This window comes from Jaculus jaculus, chromosome 9, assembly GCF_020740685.1.
Source record: "Jaculus jaculus isolate mJacJac1 chromosome 9, mJacJac1.mat.Y.cur, whole genome shotgun sequence".
Taxonomy (NCBI): Eukaryota; Metazoa; Chordata; class Mammalia; order Rodentia; family Dipodidae; genus Jaculus; species Jaculus jaculus.
The window spans coordinates 34,009,559-34,029,541 of NC_059110.1; the positions used below are offsets into that span (position 1 = coordinate 34,009,559).

At 41.9% G+C, this 19,983-nt stretch overlaps 1 protein-coding gene across 1 annotated transcript in view; it reads right to left on the bottom strand.

Moving 5' to 3' along the window:
- The window catches only part of Enpp3 (ectonucleotide pyrophosphatase/phosphodiesterase 3), a 135,221-nt gene that overhangs the window by 106,511 nt on the left and 8,727 nt on the right, over nucleotides 1-19,983 (bottom strand). Inside the window, exons 2-3 of the mRNA XM_004651200.3 lie at nucleotides 5,004-5,234; nucleotides 151-226 (exon numbers count right to left, since the gene is read on the bottom strand). Coding sequence (XP_004651257.2) covers nucleotides 151-226; nucleotides 5,004-5,081 — 154 coding nt within the window. The 5' untranslated portion in view covers nucleotides 5,082-5,234. The remainder of the gene's footprint in view (nucleotides 1-150; nucleotides 227-5,003; nucleotides 5,235-19,983) is intronic.

Genomic DNA, 19,983 nt, shown 5'->3' on the forward strand with positions numbered 1-19,983 from the left:
ACTGGTGGATGAGGAGCATGAGGGAGAGGAGCCTGAGAAGCAAAATGTGGCATGGACAAGAGATGTGGGCAGAGCCAAGTTTGAATGGGTTAAGGCCAGAGAACAGGAGAAAGAGGAGAGAACTTCTTGAGCAAAGGCTGAGGGGCATACCTTGCTCTTCTGGTTTCCTGAGGCCGAGCCCCAGGCCTAATCCAAGTGACACAATCACCAACAAAGCAAGAAGAACCTAAGACAAAAGAAAATAAAATAAGAAAATTTGCCCATTTTAGAACTAGACAAAATTAAAAATAAGGAGCCTTGCTCGGCCAGAGAATGTTAAGTCGCCACAACAGGCCGCTTAGGAAGCATACCAAATGCAGCAATGATAGATGTGTGGGCTATTATGCTTGGTAATATAAAAGGTTCAGGAAAATTTTATTATATATGTTTATTTTTTTATTTTATATATGTTATTTTCTGAGGTAGGAACTCATATAGCCCAGACTGGCCTTGAACCCACTATGTAGCTGAGTGCTATAATTATAGATGTGCAGCACAATGCGTGGTTTTTGTGGTGCTGGGGACCAAACTTAAGACCTTGGCCACACTAAACAAGCCTTCTACCAACAGAGCAACATCCAAAGCCCCAAGGGAACTTTTTTAGATGTCACTTATTACAGATCACCAAATTCAAATATCTTCATAATTCAAATACATTGAGCTTAACCCCAGACTGTGAGAAATTTGGCATTAAAACCACAGGAGTCATTCATTTACTTTCACCCCTGCCCCCTTCTTTGGACTAGGTTTTTCCTTGGAGATCATTCATGGAAAATCATTCTGGCATGCAGAAGAGCCTATCTCCTCCCTAATGAGCAGTGTGGGATTTTGTCTGCCAAAGGACAGGAAGCATGTTTAACGTACATCAACACAGCGTGCAAATAATTAGTTGGCAAGTGAGCTGCTTAGATCCTCAGCTCACACAATGATATGGGATAATTTGGAAGATGTTTGAGCACAGATCATTCAGATGAATGGTGATGACTACTGTCAAGAAAGCTCTTCTGTAGAGAGAAGTCTATGTTCTGATTAGATTTAGTTACATCACCAGAGGAGTCTTTTTCCTAATCCAAGAATTTAATGACAGCTGGACTGGCTGACAGGAACACTGGGCATGGCTGTAGAGAATGGTAACGGATGCACAATTCCATTGGAAAATATTCTGCAATGACCATGGTTATAATTTAAAACATAAAAAATAAACTTCACAAAAGAACAAAACACATCAAAATTGCTTACATAACAAATATTTGGTGGGATGGCTCACATCTATAAACCCTGGAAAAGGATTAATAGAAGGATCATGAATTCTGGGACAATTTGGGCTACGGTGAAACACTGACTCAAAAAAAAAAAAAAAAAAAAAACTTAGCTGGGCGTGGTGGCGCACGCCTTTAATCCCAGCACTCGGGAGGCAGAGGTAGGAGGATTGCCATGAGTTCAAGGCCACCCTGAGATGACAGAGTTAATTCCTGGTCAGCCTGGACCAGAGTGAGACCCTACCTCGAAAAACCAAAAAAAAAAAAAAAACTTAAAATAGGACTGGCGAGATGGCTCAGCAGTTAAAGCACTTGCCTGCAAAGCCTAACAATCTGGATTTGTTCCCCAGTACCCACATAAAACCAGCTGTATGAAGTGGTGCATGTATCTAGAGTTCTGGCATGCCCACTCCTCCCCACCCCGCCCTTGCAAATAAATTAAATAAAATAATTTTTTAAAAAACTGCTCTCATCCTTGGTTGGATCTGTTTAAAAAAAAAAAAAAACAACCAGATCTAAGTTTGAGGTGGGCTTTTCTCAACCCCCTCTTGCCTTCCTGGGCAAGAGCTGCACTTTGCTGCTTGTCTGATGTTCTAGGCTAAAGCCCTCCCCTTCTCTTCTTCCTCCTAAAGCTTTTTTTTAATGATTATTTATTTATTACAACAGAGAGAAAGAATGAGCACACCAGGGCCTCTAACCACTACAAATGAATTCCAGACACATGTGCCACCACGTGCATCTGGCTTATGTGGGTTCTGGAGAGTCAAGCCTGGGTCCTTAGACTTTGCAGGCAAGCACCTTAACTGCTAAGCCATCTCTACACCCCTCCTATTAAAGTTTTAAACTGTAATAAAATCTTTCTGAACCTTATCCTCTGGTATGTAGATTTCATTCTTTTAATTCATAGGACAAGGATCCTGGAACATCCCAAATTATCAGTATGTTGACATACAAGGAACCCCAAAATTCCTGTATCAAATTCAAGGCCAGCCTGGGACTACAGAATGAGTTTAAGGCCAGCCTGGGAATATATACAGAGTGGCCTTCAGGTCAGAAAAGAAAAATGCATAACCTATAACCATTAGGATATTGTTGAAAATATGAGTTTAAAATGTTAAGTTTATCTGTAATGAAAAAAAAAAAACACTAGAAAAAAAAATCAACATTGTACAAGTTCTGTTCCCAAGGGATTTTATGAGCTCTTGAGCTGACAAAACAGGATCACTGTGATAGCATGAAAGCTTAGCAAGCATTCCATAATTCCAGGAGGATAAAGAATAAGAATTCCTGGTTGCTAACTAGCAGTGGACCCTGCAAGCTTTACAACTGGCCAGAGAGCTGAAGTGTATCAACCAGTGCAATAGTGGCATGTCTGTTTGGGGAAAACCAATTGCTCTCTGATTGGATTTGAGGCCTATTCCATGGGAGAGATTTTTTTTTTTTCTTTTTTGGCTTTTCGAGGTAAGGTCTCGCTCAAGTCCAGGCTGACCTGGAATCCACTACATAATCTCAGGGTGGCCTCAAACTTACAGCAATCCTCCTACTTCTGCTTCCCAAGTGCTAGGATTAGAGGTATACACCAGCATGCCCAGCTCATGGGAGAGAATTCTTGTCTGCCACTGAAAACCTACTTAAAAGCTTATGGCTGAGGAGGTCATAAACCCGAAGGGGAACTACTACTGTTGTCTGGTGAAATGCATATCTCATGTCCACTAAACTGCCCTCTAAACACATGTTTATATCCATTTAGAGATGCTTTTCTAACTTTTGGTTGAGAAGATTCTCTTTTCAGATGGTGGTGACCATTGGAATGACTCAAACATGGCCAGTGTACTGAGAAGAAGTGATAGTGGAGTGTTCAGCACTGAGACATTCCTATCACACTCTCCAAGGTTCAGGGATCACTGCCCAAGAGGTGGCAAAAAGAATGTAAGAACCAAAGGAAGGACAGGACTGTTCACAATGCTGTTTCCAGACCTAAAGTGGCCATGGTATTTATGACCTTGCATGGCTGGTGCTACCTTCACAAGACCTGCCAAATAGCAGGGAAAAAAGAAAAACATCAAAATAGAAGAGACAGAGTTGAAAAAAAGAAAGGATTCCATGGAGGGGGTATTTGGGAGGGGGAAAAGGGAGTATTGGGAGGGGATTATGACCATAATACATTGTCTATATTTATGGAGGTTGTCAAAAAAAGGTTTTTAAAAACAGAATTTCTGTTGAGGGTTTGCTTTGCTATGGTCACCGGCTTCTGTGACAACACACATGTTTCACTGATGCTGGAGAAACAGTGACTGGGTCACAACATATGCTCCTGAAGCTGCAAAGCTATGTGTGGGGGAAGATGTTGGTTTTGGCTTAATGTACTATACTGGGTGAGGAGCAGGTGTGAGGCATTTGATATTAAGGGACAGAGATCAGCAGTGAGTCAGAGACAGTGGCTTAGAAGGAAGTCTTGGTGGGGGTGGGTGTTGGGAAAGGTCTTAAACCTACAAGAGAATAAAGATTGGCTTAAGATCTTTTCTTCTTATTATTATTATTTAGTTAGTTGAGGAAGAAAGAGGCAAATATGGAGAGAATGGGCATGCCGGCCACTGCAAACAAACTCCAGATGCGTGTGCTGTTTTGGTGCATTTGCCTTTGTGTGAGTTCTAGGGAACTGAACCTGGGTCCTTTGGCTTTGTAGGCAAGCATTTTAACAGCTCAGCCATCTTCCAGCCCCCTAAAGATCTTTACACAGGGTTTGAGGAAATGGTTATGAGTAGTGCCCTCTGAGAATAAAGAAAAATCAGTCACAAATTCAGATAAGGAGAAAGGTCTTACAACTCCGTGGTCAGTGTCTTTGTGGCCACCGCTAAAGGGCTGGAAGCTCTCAGGCTTTGAAGTACACAGGGGAGGAGGAGGCGAGACGGTTTGTTGAAGAAGGATTTACCTCAGCACTGGCAAAGAAAGCCAGCTGAGCTCAAGTTTCGATTGGACCGTGACATGTTTTGGCAGTGGACAGGTTCATGGAGAAGGGGAAAACATGAACAATAGGACCAAGGAAAGTTTTTGATGTTATATTTTAGGGCGGGGTAGATAAAAGAAAAAGACAAGAATAAGAAAAGAAGCAAAAGAGACTATCTCTAGAATGGAAGTAAAATGGGATAAAGCTATTAGCAAAACTGGGCGTGGTGGCGCATGTCTTTAATCCCACCACTCGGGAGGCAGAGGTAGGAAGGATTGCCATGAGTTCAAGACCACCCTAAGACTCCATAGTGAATTCCAGGTCAGCCTGGGCTAGAGTGAGACCCTATCTCAAACAAACAAACAAACAAACAAAAAAAAAACTTAAAAAGAACTATTAGCAAAGCATACAGTTCCACAATAAAGATAAAATGCACTGATTATAATCTCTAAATCCCTGGTCTTACAATATCCAAACCAAACAAGTGAGCTGAGAGCAAATAATACATTCAAATAAATGCTGCAAAGTGTTCTGTCCTAAATGTCAGTCCTCCAATCAAATATTAACCTGTTGTTATTCAAATCTCTTATTCTGGCATATGATTAAAAATGTTAAATTCCATTAAAGTGCCATCAGTGATAAAGCTGACAGGATTACTCAAAATTGATATGTAAATAGCAGTGCAAACCAACATAAGCAGAGTCATTTACTGAACATGTCACCAAGCTGGCAAGACTTAAACTAGGAATTGTACTTACAATACAAATTATTTTGTATTTCTTGAGAGTGTCCTTTTTGACGGGTTCTTCCGTTGCCAAAGTTAGCATGGAATCCATTGTTCCCGAAGCTGCATAAACCTGTTTGGTCGGAAGACAGCAATGCTACTTCTTTCCTCTGGTCAGGGAAAGAGACACTGTCCCAAGTTCCTCAGCTGTGTCTGACTTAAATGTTCGCAAAGGGCATGACTCTTCAGTGATTGGGCAATCAATCTAGTGAACAGAAAATTGTGGTAATAACAGTATAGCCAAAAAAGAGTAAAGTCCATTTCTTGGACATATGGGCAGCTATTCTTTGTCTTTATGACTTATAATCCATACTAATTATGAGGCTTATAATAAGAAAAACACATTAATCAAATTGTAATAGAATCTAAAGCTGGGCGTGGTGGCATGTGCCTTTAATCCAAGCATTTGTGAGGCAGAGGTAGGAAGATCGCTGTGAGTTCGGCCAGTTTGGGACTATACAGTGTGACTCCCAGGCTGGGCTAGAGTGAGTCCCTATCTCAAAAACAAAACAAAACAAAACAAACAACAACAACAAAAAAAAAAAAAACAGATATCTGTGATTATAGGTGTGAGTCACTACACCCAGTGAGACCCTGGGTTCCATCTGCAGCACTTCAAAAAATACCAATATCTTGGGCTGGAGAGATGGCTTAGCGGTTAAGCGCTTGCCTGTGAAGCCTAAGGACCCCGGTTCGAGGCTCGGTTCCCCAGGTCACACATTAGCCAGATGCACAAGGGGCACATGCATCTGGAGTTTGTTTGCAGTGGCTAGAAGCCCTTGAGGGTCCATTCTTTCTCTGTCTGTCTCTCTTCCCTCTATCTCTCTCACTCTCTGCTTATAAATAAATAAATAAAAGTTAAAGAAGTTATTATATTATAGTCTAGGACATTATGTCTCCTCTGTGCTGCAATGAGGATTTTACAGGTTCAGGATGAAAAGAGATGCTGGACATGGTTGCACATGCCTTTAATTCCAGCACTCAGGAGGCAGAGGGTAGGGAAATTCTCTGTGAGTTCAAGGCCACCCTGAGACTCCATAGTGAATTCCAGGTCAGTCTAGGCTAAAGTGAGACCCTTCCTCAAAAACAAAAAGCAAAAAAAAAAAAAAAAAGAGAAAAGAGGGACTGGGGAAATGGTTTAGCGGTTAATGCACTTGCCAGTGAAGCCTAAGGACCCAGGTTCAATTCCCTAGGGCCCACATAAGCCAGATGCACAAGGGGGGGGCACATGCATCTGGAGTTCTTTTGCAGTGGCTAGAGACCTTGGCATGCACATTCTCTCTTTCTATCTGCCTCTTCCTCTCTCTCTCTCTCTCCTTCTCTCTCTCATCTCAAATAAATAAATAAAATTAAAGAAAATAAAACCAAACAGAATGAAAACAGCCAAATTAATAACAGTATGGTCAGAAAGAGAAGATGTAAACACTAGATGTGAGCCCTAAGGTCTTCCTGTTTTGATAACCCTGAGTCAGTGTTCTCAAAGTATGTGACTGTGTGGGGCTGGAGAGATAGTTCAGCATTTAAAGGCACTTGCTTACAAAGGCTGATGCCCAGGTTTAATTCTCCGGTACCTATGTAAAGCCAGATGCATAAAGTGGTGCATGCAATTAGTGTTTGCTGTTTCAAGAGGCCCTGGCATGCTCATTCTCTCTCCCTTCTTATAAATAAATAAAATATTTTTAAAAATATGGACGTGTGGGCTGGAGAGATGGGTTAGTGGTTAAGGCGCAGTCTGCAAAGCCTAAGGACCCAGGTTCGATTCTCCAGGTCCCACGTTAGCCAGATGCACAAGGGGCGCCTGTGTTTTGAGTTCGTTTGCAGTGGCTGGAAGCCCTGGCACGCCCATTCTCCCTTGCTGGCTCGCTCGCTCCCTCTCTCTCTCTCTCTCTCTCTCTCTCTTTCTCTCTCTCTCCATCCCTCCCTCTGTCTGTCTCAAATAAGTAAACAAAAAAAAAAAAATATGGACATGTGGGTTACTTTCCCAATGATAATTGCCTTGGTCAAATAAACTTCTTTAGCATAAAGATCAGTAAAATCCTGAAGGCTGTGGTTCATACCCTTTGGAAAACCCTGCAAGCAGTGAAAAGTAAGTATGAAAGAATGTGCCCTACTATGCAATAATTAAAAAAAAAAAAAGGATATTTCTGAAAATCATGTCAGATCTCTTTTTTTGTTACTGAAGTCACTTCTTCAGATAAACAAATCAGTAGCGTAAGAGCCACTAGAAAGATGGCTCGGTAGCTAAAGGCACTTGCTTGCCAGGCCTGAAGACATAGCTTTAGGTTCCTAGTGCCTATGTAAAGCCAGGTGCACAAAGGGGCGTAAGCATCTGGAGCTCACTTGCAGTGGCAGGAGGCCTTGGTGTACCCCTTCTCCCCCCCCCCCTCTCTCTCTCTGTCTCTTTGTCTCTGTCTCTCTTCTTCCTGGTCTCAAATAAATATTGTTTCAAAAGAACCATCTTTCCTTTTATAGCTCTGTGGGTTTGTGCAATTCTTTTCTATCACCTCCTTAACTTAGTAGTAACCCTTCACTAGTTCTACACAGGCCTAGTCAGTAGAAGCAACAGCATCAGTTGCTGATAAAAGGAATTTGTTTCAGAAGTGGAAGATTGTACTGACACCAAATCTAGGTTCTTACTTTTTTTCAAGAACCCTAATGAACTAGCAGGTCTTTAAAAATATGAAGCAACTCAAAATGTATTTGAACTTCTATAGCATAGGATTCTTTTTTTTTTATTTTTGAGGTAGGGTCTCACTCTAGTGCACGCTGACCTGGAGCTCACTCTATAGTCCCAAACATGCTTCAAATTTATGACAATCCTCCCACCTCAGCCTCCCTAGTGTTGGGACTAAAGGCATCTACTACCATGCCTTGTAATTTACTTATTTATAATTCTATAGCCCAGGCTTCACTTTGGTTGGCATAGAGTCTTTTGGAGTTTTGTTAAGTCAGGATTATTATCTAATATCCCTCCAAGTGATTTTGCATAGAGCCAAGGCCAGTTAAAATATTGCATAAATGATGCATTCATTTTCAAATTATCTTCACAAACATCCACTTTATGTAATTAAACTTGCAAATTTTAAAGATAAGGTCAACCACAGGGCTTGGTCCCTTATGTAAGATCCTTTGGTTAGTGACATCTCAGAAGTAAGCCATGACTTTAGAGACTTCTTGCTATGTCATAACGATTTTAGTAAAATAAAATTTTAAAAAGATGAAAATGTAAAACTTGGGGCCCGCTAGGACCTGGTTTTCAGTGAATCATCTGCACCATCAGTGTTTGTGGGTTTCTGGATTCAGATCACCTAGTCCTGCTATGACCTCCATTCCTCAGGCTCCTGCTAGTATCTTTTCTGCTGGGATGGCTGCTTGGATGTGTCAACTTGGGAAGGCTATAGCCCCCAGTTGTTGAATCAAGCACTAGTCTAGTGTTGCTATGATACTTTCTAGATGTGATAATGATAATGAATTGACTTTTAAAAATCATCTTCAACAATATGAGTAGTCCTCTTTATAAAAATTATTTTATTTATTTATTTGCAAGCAGAGGGAGAGAGAAAGAAAGGATGAGAGTGTGCATGCCAGGGTCTATGGCCACTGCAAACGAACTCTAGATACATGTGCCACTTAGTGCATATGGCTTTATGTCAATACTGGGGAATCAAACCAGAGTTCTTAGGCTTTTCAGGAAAATGCCTTAACTGCTGAGTCATCTCTTCAACCCAGTGGTGCTCATTTAATCACTCCAAAGCCTTAAAAATAAAAGCATGGGGCTGAGGATATGGCACAGGTGGTAGTGTTCTTGCCTATTATGCACAAGGTCCTGGGTTCTAGGACATAAACTGGGCATGGTGGTACACACCTACAATCCCAGAACTCCATAGGTGGCAGCAGAAGGATCAGAAATTCAAGGTCATTGGGCCATGGAGATGGCTAAGCAGTCAGAGGTGCTTGCTTAGAAATTCAAGGTTATCTTTGGCTAAGTAGTGAGTTCAAGGTCAGCCTGGGTGTTGACAGAGAGTAAGAGAGAGAGAGAGGGAGGGAGAGAGAGAGAAAGGAAGGAAGGAAGGAAGGAAGGAAGGAAGGAAGGAAGGAAGGAAGGAAGGAAGAAAAAAAGAAAGGAAGAGTTTGGATTTAGGTCCTGATTCTATTTCTCTGGATAACCTTGCCTGGTAGACCCCTAAACATCTTTTCATTTTTTAGTTTTTAATATTTTTATTTATTATTTGAGAGACAGAGAGGCAGACACATAGAGACTGACACAGAGAAAGAGTAAATGAATTCAGATGCACCAGGGCTCCTTGCAACTGGAAACAAACTCCAGATGCATGTGCCATTTAGTGCATCTGGCTTTATGTCTATACTGGGAAACTGAACCCAGGCTGTCAGGCTGTGCAAGCAAGTGCCTTTAACCACTGAGCGATCTCTCCAGCCCCATCTTTTTATATTAGTTTTTTTTTTTTAAGACTTTGCCTCAATTCTCATTTGTCCTTCTCCTGTAACACCAGTGTTTGTGCTCTTTGTTGCTGACCACCTTCTTGATTTGAATTCCCTTCCTAACACCCTATAACAATGTGTATGCACTCACCCCTAAATGCTTACCTAGTCCTAGAGCCCCAGCTGCCCTTCCAGATGCTATTTCCTTGTACTTTTCAAGATGAAACTTCATTTTGTACCAGTTCTGTCTACCAGGGTACCACTTGGTCTGGCCCTACAGTTCCGTTGTATGTTTAGTTCCTTCCCACACTACAAGAACTTCTCTCCCATCTTCTTCCACTCTCGTCCTTTATGTCAGCTATCTGTCACTATGGCAACATATATGAAAAGAGGTTTAAGGATAAAAGGTTTACTCTGCCTCACAGCTTCGGAATTTGCAGCCCATAGTCAGTAAATAACTCTGGAGCCTGTGGAAGCGGAACACTGCAGAGGAAGCTGCTCACTTCATGGCGGCCGGCAAGCAAAGAGAGAAAGGAGCCCACCCTCTTCCCAGCCCGAGCATGTAAAAAAATACTAGGTGAGGATGTCAAGAGGTCTGTTAAGCACATGTTCATTTATTCTGGCCAGTAATTCAGAGTTACCTCAGACTATCTGTAGGTTATATTATAATAAAGATGTGTCCTAGGTTTTCAGGTCCTCAGATGAGTGAACCTCCAGGAATCATTCCCTAGTGTCTAGTCACATTCCTCCAGTAGAAATTTCCCAAGCTGAGTATATCAAATATCAACTGATTTTGAGTTTCTCAGGTTTTAGAAGCTTATTCTGGGCAGTCCATCTGAGCACTGCACAATGGCCAAATCCACTCCCATGCAGTATAGACTTTGGAATAGAATACTTATGGTCTGAACCTAGATCCGAGTCTTCATGTTCCAAGTGGCCACTCTGTTCTTTTCCCACATCCCATTCAGAACGACCTTCTTCACTCTGCATAGTTCAGTGCTTGATGGCCCAGAATATGTGTGGTCCGAGAGGCAGTTACCACCACATCCTCCACCAGCCAAAGTTGTAAACATCACTCACATTTTAGAAGTTCCCAATGTTCAGAGAACATAGGGGGCTTCTCTAAAATCACAAAAAACCCACTTGTTGCTATCTTAGGAGGGTGGCAGAGATCTCTCTACACTTCCTACATGTCAGACTCCTGCCCTTTTATATAGTAGGTAGACAAGCCAGACTGGGAGAGTTCAGAGAAAGGGGACACACTAAAGAGGGGGGAGAGTAGATACTAGGCTCAGGTCCAACAGCAGAAAGAGGAAAAGGCCCATCAAGGAAGGGAGATTTCAGATTACATAAAAGTGGAGGTCAGTGAGCAGGTAATCAATTTCAGGGAAGGCCAGTTATGAGGAAAAGGCAGAAAAAAATATATATATATATCAGAAAGCTGACAAGCAGGAAAACAAGAAGAAAACCAACTGGTTTGGGTAGAAATTGGTATAGGAAGTACAGATTCGAAGTGAGCAAGTGAGGATCCAACATAGGAGCTGATTTCAGGACTAGCTATCTAGGTGAGTCTGGTGTCAGCAATATCAAACCAGGTCCAATAGACAATGGTGTACAAGGCAAAGATCTCAGCATGGAATATGGAACCCAAGTAAAGTGGATGACTTCCAAACAATGACATGGTCGAGTATCATTTGTGCAATGATAATAACATTTAGCAGTACCCATGTTAGTGAAAAGGCAACTTAAAAATTAAATGTGGGCTGGAGAGATGGCTTAGAAGTTAAGGTGCTCGCCTGCAAAGCCTAAGGACCCATGTTTGACTCTCCAGATCCCATGTAAGCTAGTCACACAAAGGTGAGGCAAGTGCCAGGTCACACATGCCTACTAGGTAGCATAGGTGTCTGGAGTTCGATTGCAGTGGTTGAGGCCTGGCATGCCAATTTTCTCTCTCCCCCCCCCCCTCCTTCTCTCTCTCTCTCTCTCTCTCTTTCTCGGTCTCTTTTCCTCACTCTCTCTAAAATAAATAAAAAGAAATGTGTAAAGTCTCATGAGTCAGCATAAATTAACATTAATAATCAATATGGATATGAGAAACCTGATTTGATGACTCCTAGATCACTTTAATAGTTTTCTATTGAGTAATTAGCATCTCTAAGGTTCTTTCTGAGTCTTAGAGGACTATCTCCTACTTTGCATCAAGTACAGAAATCTGCCCTAGAAATGTTAGAATCCTGGGAGTCCTAGAGGACTCATCTGAAAACTTAGAAATAATTTGATTTTCGGGGGGGGGGGATTTTTGGAGAGAGAAGTGGGAGTCATGGGAGTGGTTTATGATCACTTTACAAGATGTACTTATAAAATTTTCAATAAAAAGTTCAGAAGAAGAAAATAAGCCAGGCATTAATCTGAGCACTTGAGAGGCTGAGGTAGGAGGATCACCATGAGTTTGAGGGCAACCTGAATTCCAGAGCAGCCTGGGGTAGAGTGAGACCCTGCCTCAGAAAACCAAAATAAAGAAAGAAAAAATCGCTAAGTAAAAAAGTTGCAGAGCCAGGTGTGGTGGCACACACCTTTAATCCCAGAACTTGGGAGGCAGAGATAGGTGGATCACCATGAGTTCAAGGCCACCCTGAGACTACATAGTGAGTTGCAGGTCAACCTGGACTAGTGTGAGACCCTATCTTGATAAAACAAAAAAAAAGTTGCAGAATTTCATAGACTCTTCTTTTAGATGCCCTTATGAGAGTCTTATTTGTGACTCAAATTCTATAGCAGTATAGAGAAATATCCTAAAATCACCATGCTACCTGAGATTTCCAAGGCCCCAGAGGGTAGCCCCTCTGTTCATGCCATTAAGTATAAGGTCCAAGCCATATACATTCACTTCTTTGAAACCTGGCATGAGCTGAGTAATTTTTCCCTACCTGGACCTCCTCTCTGGCATATTCACTTTTGGGGAATAAAGATCCTATCTATATATCATGTCTGGCCTGTCATTTTATTGTGATATCTAGCACAATTGCCAGCATCTGCAAGACATCCAAGGAGGAGTGGTCTAATCAATTATTAAATGGTTTTAGCAAAAACAATGGACATCTAAGCCCACATATAAAAGTCCATTGAAATTTCTATAAATTTTGAAAACCTTAGAAGGTGTTACTTTATTTGTGAACCAAATCTTTCTCACCATCCAGCATTCTATCAGTAGCTATTACCTCACAGGAAGCTTTGTACAAGAAACAAAGGTGCATTGAATGCTTTTATATCATCCAGAGTAAAGAATAAAATCCAAGCCATAAACTTTGCTCTGGTATTTAGGAGACGCAACCAAGAATATTTGGCTTTGGAATCTGCTTTAAAGAGTTTTAATCTGGTAGAAGAATTGTCACAGAAATGTTTTCCTGGGGAGATGTGAAATCACATCTATAAACCCCAGACTGGACTCAGATAACAGACAAAAATATGACCGGACCAAAACCAGTTCTGGTGGACCAGTGAGTTTATTGGATCTACTTACAGAGCTGGGTGAGGGGTTGCTTGCAGTCACAATGGATGATTCAAATGCATCACCAGAAAGCCCACCTCAGCGTAGGGGACGACGCACAGCAGCTGTACCTCTGCAACACACTGCAGGAGCTTTGGGCAGCACAGCTGCAGTGGGTCTCTTCCCAGGCAGTTGTTTATCCTTTACATGTCTTTAGCACAGGGTCTGGCAACCTTTTTGTCAGACTTCTTGACCTTCTGCTTCTCCTGAACTTCCTTCCCCCTCCAGCTGCAATTGCTACACAACACTAGTCAGAGCCTGCCCCTCAAGAGTTGTTTAACCACTCCTATAAACTTGGGGGGGGTGACCTTCTAAATTTTAGCTCTCCCAGACTTGATATCCTGAGTCTCCTGAACCTCCCTTCCTCCCTCCCTTCAGCAGGAAATATTTCTATTGGAGAAATTGCTATACAACAATCTCAAAAAAAAAAAAAAAAGATGATTTAAGCCTGGCGAGAGTGTGATATGTGCTAGGCTATTGGTGTTAATGTGGTACTAGAAGAAAAGAGGAAGAAAAAAGTATTCTAAAGAAGAGGGTCTAGAAAAATGCTGCTCAGGCTATCAAGAATATCATACTCTATCACAAGATGATGGAGACTCTAGAATATTGAAAGGGGAAGACTCAGATTTGTGTTTAAAGTTGACCTCAGTTTTCAACCAGTTTTTCCAAATTCCACTCTCAGGCATGAGTGTGCAAGAAGACGTCTAGGCAAACAATGAAAGACAACAGAAACCATAATAAATGACAAATGTTTCCTGGAGATAATGAGGAATGTGCAAGGGGCAAAAGAAGAGTTAACTCAATAAGCTGAGAATGGTAGTGCACACCTGAAAACCCAGCTCTTGCGAGGCTGAAGTAGGAGGAATGTAAGTTTGAGGTTGGCCTGTCTCAAAACAACACCAAAAAGAAAAAAACAAAAAAAATCAATGGATTGTACACCTTAGTTTGGTAAGCTATAAGGTATTATATCATAATATTGTTATTTTTAAAAGAATTTCAAAAATGCTTAAAATAGAAAAACTCAAAAAGTAAAAGAAAATAATAAATTGAGTATGTAGATAAATACCATTACATATATGCATTCAGAGTTTCAATTTTTTTTTTTTTTTACCATATATACTATCTAAAGAACTTACTAGAGGATTGTTTACACCAAAACAAGAAGACACTGCATATAGGAAACAGACAAGCCAATATTAAATCAAAGTAAAACAGCCCAGAAATTAAGCAGGTGACAATGAAACTATCACATGACAAATGTACACAGACAAAGAAGGAAGCCAGTCCAGACTTATGGAAAGTGACCCAAGAGACAGATGCATGATCAAGATGTTCAGAGCCATTGCACTTTGTACCCTGAAGACAAACGCCTCTGAACTTGGCCATGTGATGACGTTCTCCCCTCTCTAGCTGTCACTGCTTAGGTCAGTGAATGAGAGTCCCTTCATCTCATCCCACAGAAAATTGACTCTGGAAACTATAGGCAAGCTGGGTAAGATCAGAAAGTAGGAAATACATGTGGCAGCTGTGGTTGTTCAAGTAAGATGACTCCCATAAGTTCATGTGTTTTCAAATGCTTGGTCCCCAGCTGGTGGCAATTTGGGAGGTACAGCCTTGCTGGAGGAGGTATGTTTCTGCAGATGGTCTTTGGGGTGTTACCTCCCAGCTTCCCCCTTGCGAGAGTTCAGCTCACACTCTGGCTGTTTTCTGCCAGCTGCTGAGGCCCGAAGAGATGCCCAACCTCTGTTCTACCATACTTTCAGTGCCATGCTGAAGTTCCTCCTTCAAGACTGTAAGCCAAAAGAAACCTTTTCCTCCTGTCAGATGCTTTTGGTTGTGTGTTTTGTCCCAGCAACACAAAGCATACTTATGACAGTAGCTTACGTCCACTCTCCATATTCCCATGAACTATCAAGTATATAGCTCTAACCCCACTGTGTAGGGTACCCAGAGTCCTGTGTATTCTGTGCTTCCCAAGACTTTTCTGCCTTCTGTCCCCTTTCATGAATTCTCCCAGGAAGGAAAGCCTTCTTGAAAGTCTTTGTAAAAACAAACCAGACTCTATCCCAGACTTCTCAGTGTATGCTTTCCTGGGAGACACTATTAGCAATGGTCACAGAGCACTTTTCTTAGACCCACTACATGCTTGCTACTCAACTTGGGACAAATGAGGGGCACAATAAGTAGATGGAAACATAATCAAGAGAATGGCTGGCTCATGAAGGTACAGTGGTTGCTTCTGGGAGGAAGAAGGGGATACAGTGAGAAGAGAACACACAGTGGGATTCTAGGGAATTAGCCATGTTCTGGATTGTAACCTAGTGAAGCCACACAGTTATCAGTCTTATTTTATTTTTGATTATACACATGTTTTCTGTACTCTTTCTAACATATGTCTGATTTCCTTATCAAAATATAATAATCTTCAGGTTGGAGATGTCTCTTGGTTGGTAGAATGCTTGTCTAGAATGCGCAAAGCCCTGGGTTCAATCTCCAGCACCGCACATGCTGCCACAGTTGCACACCTCCGTCATCCTATCAATATAGAGGTGGACACAGGAGGATTAGAAATTCAAAGTCATCTTTGGCTACATAGAAAGTTCAAGGCCAGCCTAGACTATATGAAACCCTATGTCAAAAACATACAAAACAAACAAATGAAAAATCCTCAGATACTGTTCATCTCTAAAGTTAAGACACAAAACTCACAACTCCGAGTCTTTCAACATACCTCCTTGATAAAAGTCACATCTACATTTTAGCGATAGAGGAAGATTTCATTAGCTTAATTGGTGTTGTGTTTGTTTGTTGAGAATAGAGTCTCATTGCATAGCCCAGGATGGCCTTGAACTTCATCCTTCTGCCTCCACCTCACGAGTGCTGGGATTACAGTCATGTAGCACCCTGTCCAACCTCCCACCTTAAGTGTTTATGCCATGAAAATGTCTGCCTAGAGGAAGGTAGATGGGACTATTCTGTGGGACTGAACCCCTATGCATAATAATGGGGTAGGAAGGCCACTGAATAATATATACTTGATTCTCAGGAGACCCAATGGAAATAGTGAACAATAAACAGATCCATAAATGAAACACATGGAAAACTGAAAAGTCCTGAGCTGAAGAGATTGGTAAGTGGTTAAGGTAACTGCATGTGAAGCCTAATGACCCGGTTTGATTCCCCAGTACCCACATAAAACCAGATGCACAATGTGACACATGCATCTGGAGTTGTTTTGCAGCTACTAGAGGCTCTTATGTGCCCACTCTCCCTCCCCATTCTTTCTTCTCTCTGTCTCCCTCTGCTTACAAAAAATAAACAAAAATAAATTAAAATAAAATTAAAAAGTCCTACACAAAGGTGATATTCTAACGCATACATTATCCTTAGTAAGAAATGAAGGCTAAAAGGGATTATGACTAATTTATAACATTATAATGCTATAGAGTGAGCAATACCTTATAATATTTAACTAAGAAGTGCCATTTAAAACTTGGAAAACTTAGAAGTATGGAACTTGAGGAAAACTAGTAACACATTCCCTGTGATCTGGCACATTTGGTGAAGCTGTGGAGTTTTGCCACAAGGGGGAATACAGGTTAAAATGTAAGTCAGTTCTAGTACACCTAATAAAGTTGTGGACACACCACCTGTCACAGAGCATGGTATGTGTTCAACATACTTGTGAATAGGCTAGAAATAAAAATAATATGTTGGTGAGCAGATTTAACCTAATAAGCTCTGGTGTCTACTCAAAAGGGTAGAAAGAGCTGGGTGTGGTGGTGCATGCCTTTAAGCAGAAAGAAGCCATGATGTGGGAATGGGAAAGGAGGGCTTAAGAAGAAAGAATAACATGTAAGTGGAAGGGAGTAAGTCTAGGGATGCAAAGCTATAAGTCAGGTCAGGAGAGGGGGATGGAGGAAAGGAGAGGTGGTGGGATGTTTAACCAAAACTAAAAGTGTCATATGAGAACCTACTTCTTTGTTAGCAAATTTAAAAATACAATTTAAAAAGCTGAAGTTTGGGCAGAAGGACCCTGTGGGTGTGGATAAATTAGCCCCCAGAAGCTATAAGTTGTTATAAGAAAGCGCTAGTGCCAGAGAATGGGGTATCTCCTAGTGAGTTGTTGATCACAGAGCTACCTAAAGCCCCTAAAACACTACAGGCTATTGGTGATTGTTTGCAAAGCCTGATGGCCCAGGTTCAATTCTCCAGTACTTTGAGCCAGATGCACACAGTAACACATGTATCTGGGGCTCATTTGCAGTTGCAGGAAGCCCTGGTGTATCCATTCATTCTCTGTTTCTCTCTCCCTCTCCCTCTTTCTCTGTCTCTCTCTCTGCAAATAAATAAATGAATAAAGTTTAAAAATCAAAACACTAGGGCTGGAGAGATGTCTTAGTGGTTAAAGGGCTTGCCTGCAAAGCCAAAGAATCCAGGTTTGATTCCCCAGGACCCACATAAGCCAGATGCACAAGGGGCACATGCATCTGGAGTTCATTTGCAGTGGCTAGAGGTCCTGGCATGCCCATTCTCTCTCTCTCTCCCTCCCTCTCTCTCTCTCTCTCTCTCTCTCTCTCTCTCTCTCTCTCTCTCTCTCTCTCTCTCCCCCCTTGCAAATAAGTTAAATTAAAATTTTAAAAATGTTTTTAAAATTCAAACAATGAGACCACTAGCATATTCTGGTAAACAGATTGAGAGAGTGATATGTTAGCCAACTTCCCACAAGAGCATACCTGGAGATATAAAATGTGAAGCTTTTAGTATTTAAATGATTGCAAGGTTATATACTATTAATCCAGCTAAAATTCATAGAAAATCCCTAATTAGAAAGAAATATCTAAGAGAGAGAAAGAGGGAGGGAAGGAGGGAGGGAGGGAGGGAGGGAGGGAGGGAGGGAGGGAGGGAGGAAGGAAGGAAGGAAGGAAGGAAGGAAGGAAGGAAGGAAGGAAGGAGAGAGAGAGAAGGAAAGAGAGAAAGGAAGAATAAAGAAAGCAAGAAAGGAAGGGAGGGAGGGAAAGAGGAAGAGAAGGAAGGAATTATGGGAAGGAATGAAGAGAAGGAAGGAAAGTGAGGAAAGAAGGAAGGAGGGAGGGGGGAGGGAGGAAGGGAGGGAGGGAAAGAAGGGAGTCTGGAGGGAGGGAGGAGGGTAGGTAATCCTGGACACAAATGTGGAGGCAACTAAACTCCAAACCACAGGGTTTTTTGTGGTTGTTACTGTTTTAAGGTAGAGTCTCAATCTAGACTAGAGTGAAGAAAACAAATCTTGCGGTCAGAGAAGGCTCAGTATTCAAAGGTGCTTGCTTGTGATGCCTGACAGCCTGGGTTTGGTTCTGGGTTTGATTTTCCAGTACCCACGTAAAACCAGATGCACAAGGTGGCACATACATCTGGAGTTTGTAGTGGCAATAGGTCCTGGCACATTGTCTCTCTGTCTGTCTAATAAATAAATAAAAAATGTTTTAAACATGGAAAAAAGAAAACCAAGTCTTGGGCTTGGGAGAGAGTGCTCAGTGGTTCAAGGCACTTGCTAGAAAACCAAGTCTATGAACAATCCACACATAAAATAGTTTTAAAACAAAGTGAGATGGAGGAATTCCTACTTCATTTGGGTGATGAAGTATGTGAAACTAATTCTAGAACTTGGGCTTTGGGGCCTGGGAGGCAGCCAGTGCTGACAGACAGTGGAACTCAGGATGCGCCGAGAGTCTCTTCAGCCCTGGGGAAAACTGGGCAGGAGGAATGGAGAGATTAAAAGCCCTTGAGTGACTTCTATTTCTCCAGCTAGTCCTCCACCACCTTCATTCTGTCCAAAGAACACTTCTGGGTTTTGTTCGATTTCATAGCCACTGCTTCTTAGAACAGACTGTGCATAATGCTTGCATGTAAAGGAGTATGATGGTATTCCTCTGAGAGACTGATAGATAGGAGAGTTCACAAATATAGTGCCAATTTACCAACATCTCCCACCCACAACCCCACAGTTTTAAATGAAGCAGAGATGTTTTGTTTAGAGTTAAGTGACTAGATAAAATATTGCCTGCCATGTAGCCCCACACTAATGATGCTACCCGACCATATGTCTTCCAGGTGTCTTGGACCCAGATCACTGCTTTGTGGAGGTCTTACAATATACCAACTCATGGACCACCTGCAGAAGTGATTCTGAAAGGGTAGATCATCTGAGGGGTGGTCTTTTTGAGGGGGTGGAGGATTTCAAGGAAGGGTCTCACTCTAGCCCATGCTGGCCTGGAATTCACTAAGTAGTCTCAGGGTGGCCTCAAACTCACAGCAATCCTCCTACCTCTGCCTCCCAAATGCTGGGATTAAAAGCGTGTGCCACCTCACCCGGCTTGGCTGACTTCTTTTTGCTCCACATAGTCAATAGATATTTTAGAGTGTATGTTTTCTTTGATTTTTGAAAACATGCTTTACTCCATTGGAGTGTATTATGTACTGAAAGAATGGTGACCAGAGCTAACTCGTTGCACTCATAGGTCTTACATTCTAGTGGGAAATGTAGCCAATAAGCAAAGTGAAAGCTACTTTTAGTTTGTCTGCCACACAAAGATTGGTAGCAAGCCAGAAGTGACCACAGGCTGTAGTTTGCTGACCATAAACCTAATTGCTTCTTCTGAGATGGAGAAGCTTCTAGAAGGAGCTGGTTTGGAAATAGAGAGTGGAAGAACTAGTGTTTTCATGATGCACCTGGGTAGGATGGGAGGTAGGTAAGGATGAGAGACCCTTGCTCACCTGAGGCAATGAGAAGAACAGCCTCTTATAGTCTTTCCCTTTTTTTTCCCCTTGGCTTTTTGAGGTAGAGTCTTGCTCTAGCCCAGGCTGACCTGGAATTCAGTATGTAGTCTCAGAGGGGCTTTGAAGTAACAATGACCCTCCTACCTCTGCCTTCCAAGTGCTGTGATTAAAGGTGTGAGCCACCATGCCCACCAATGGAGTCCTACCCTTA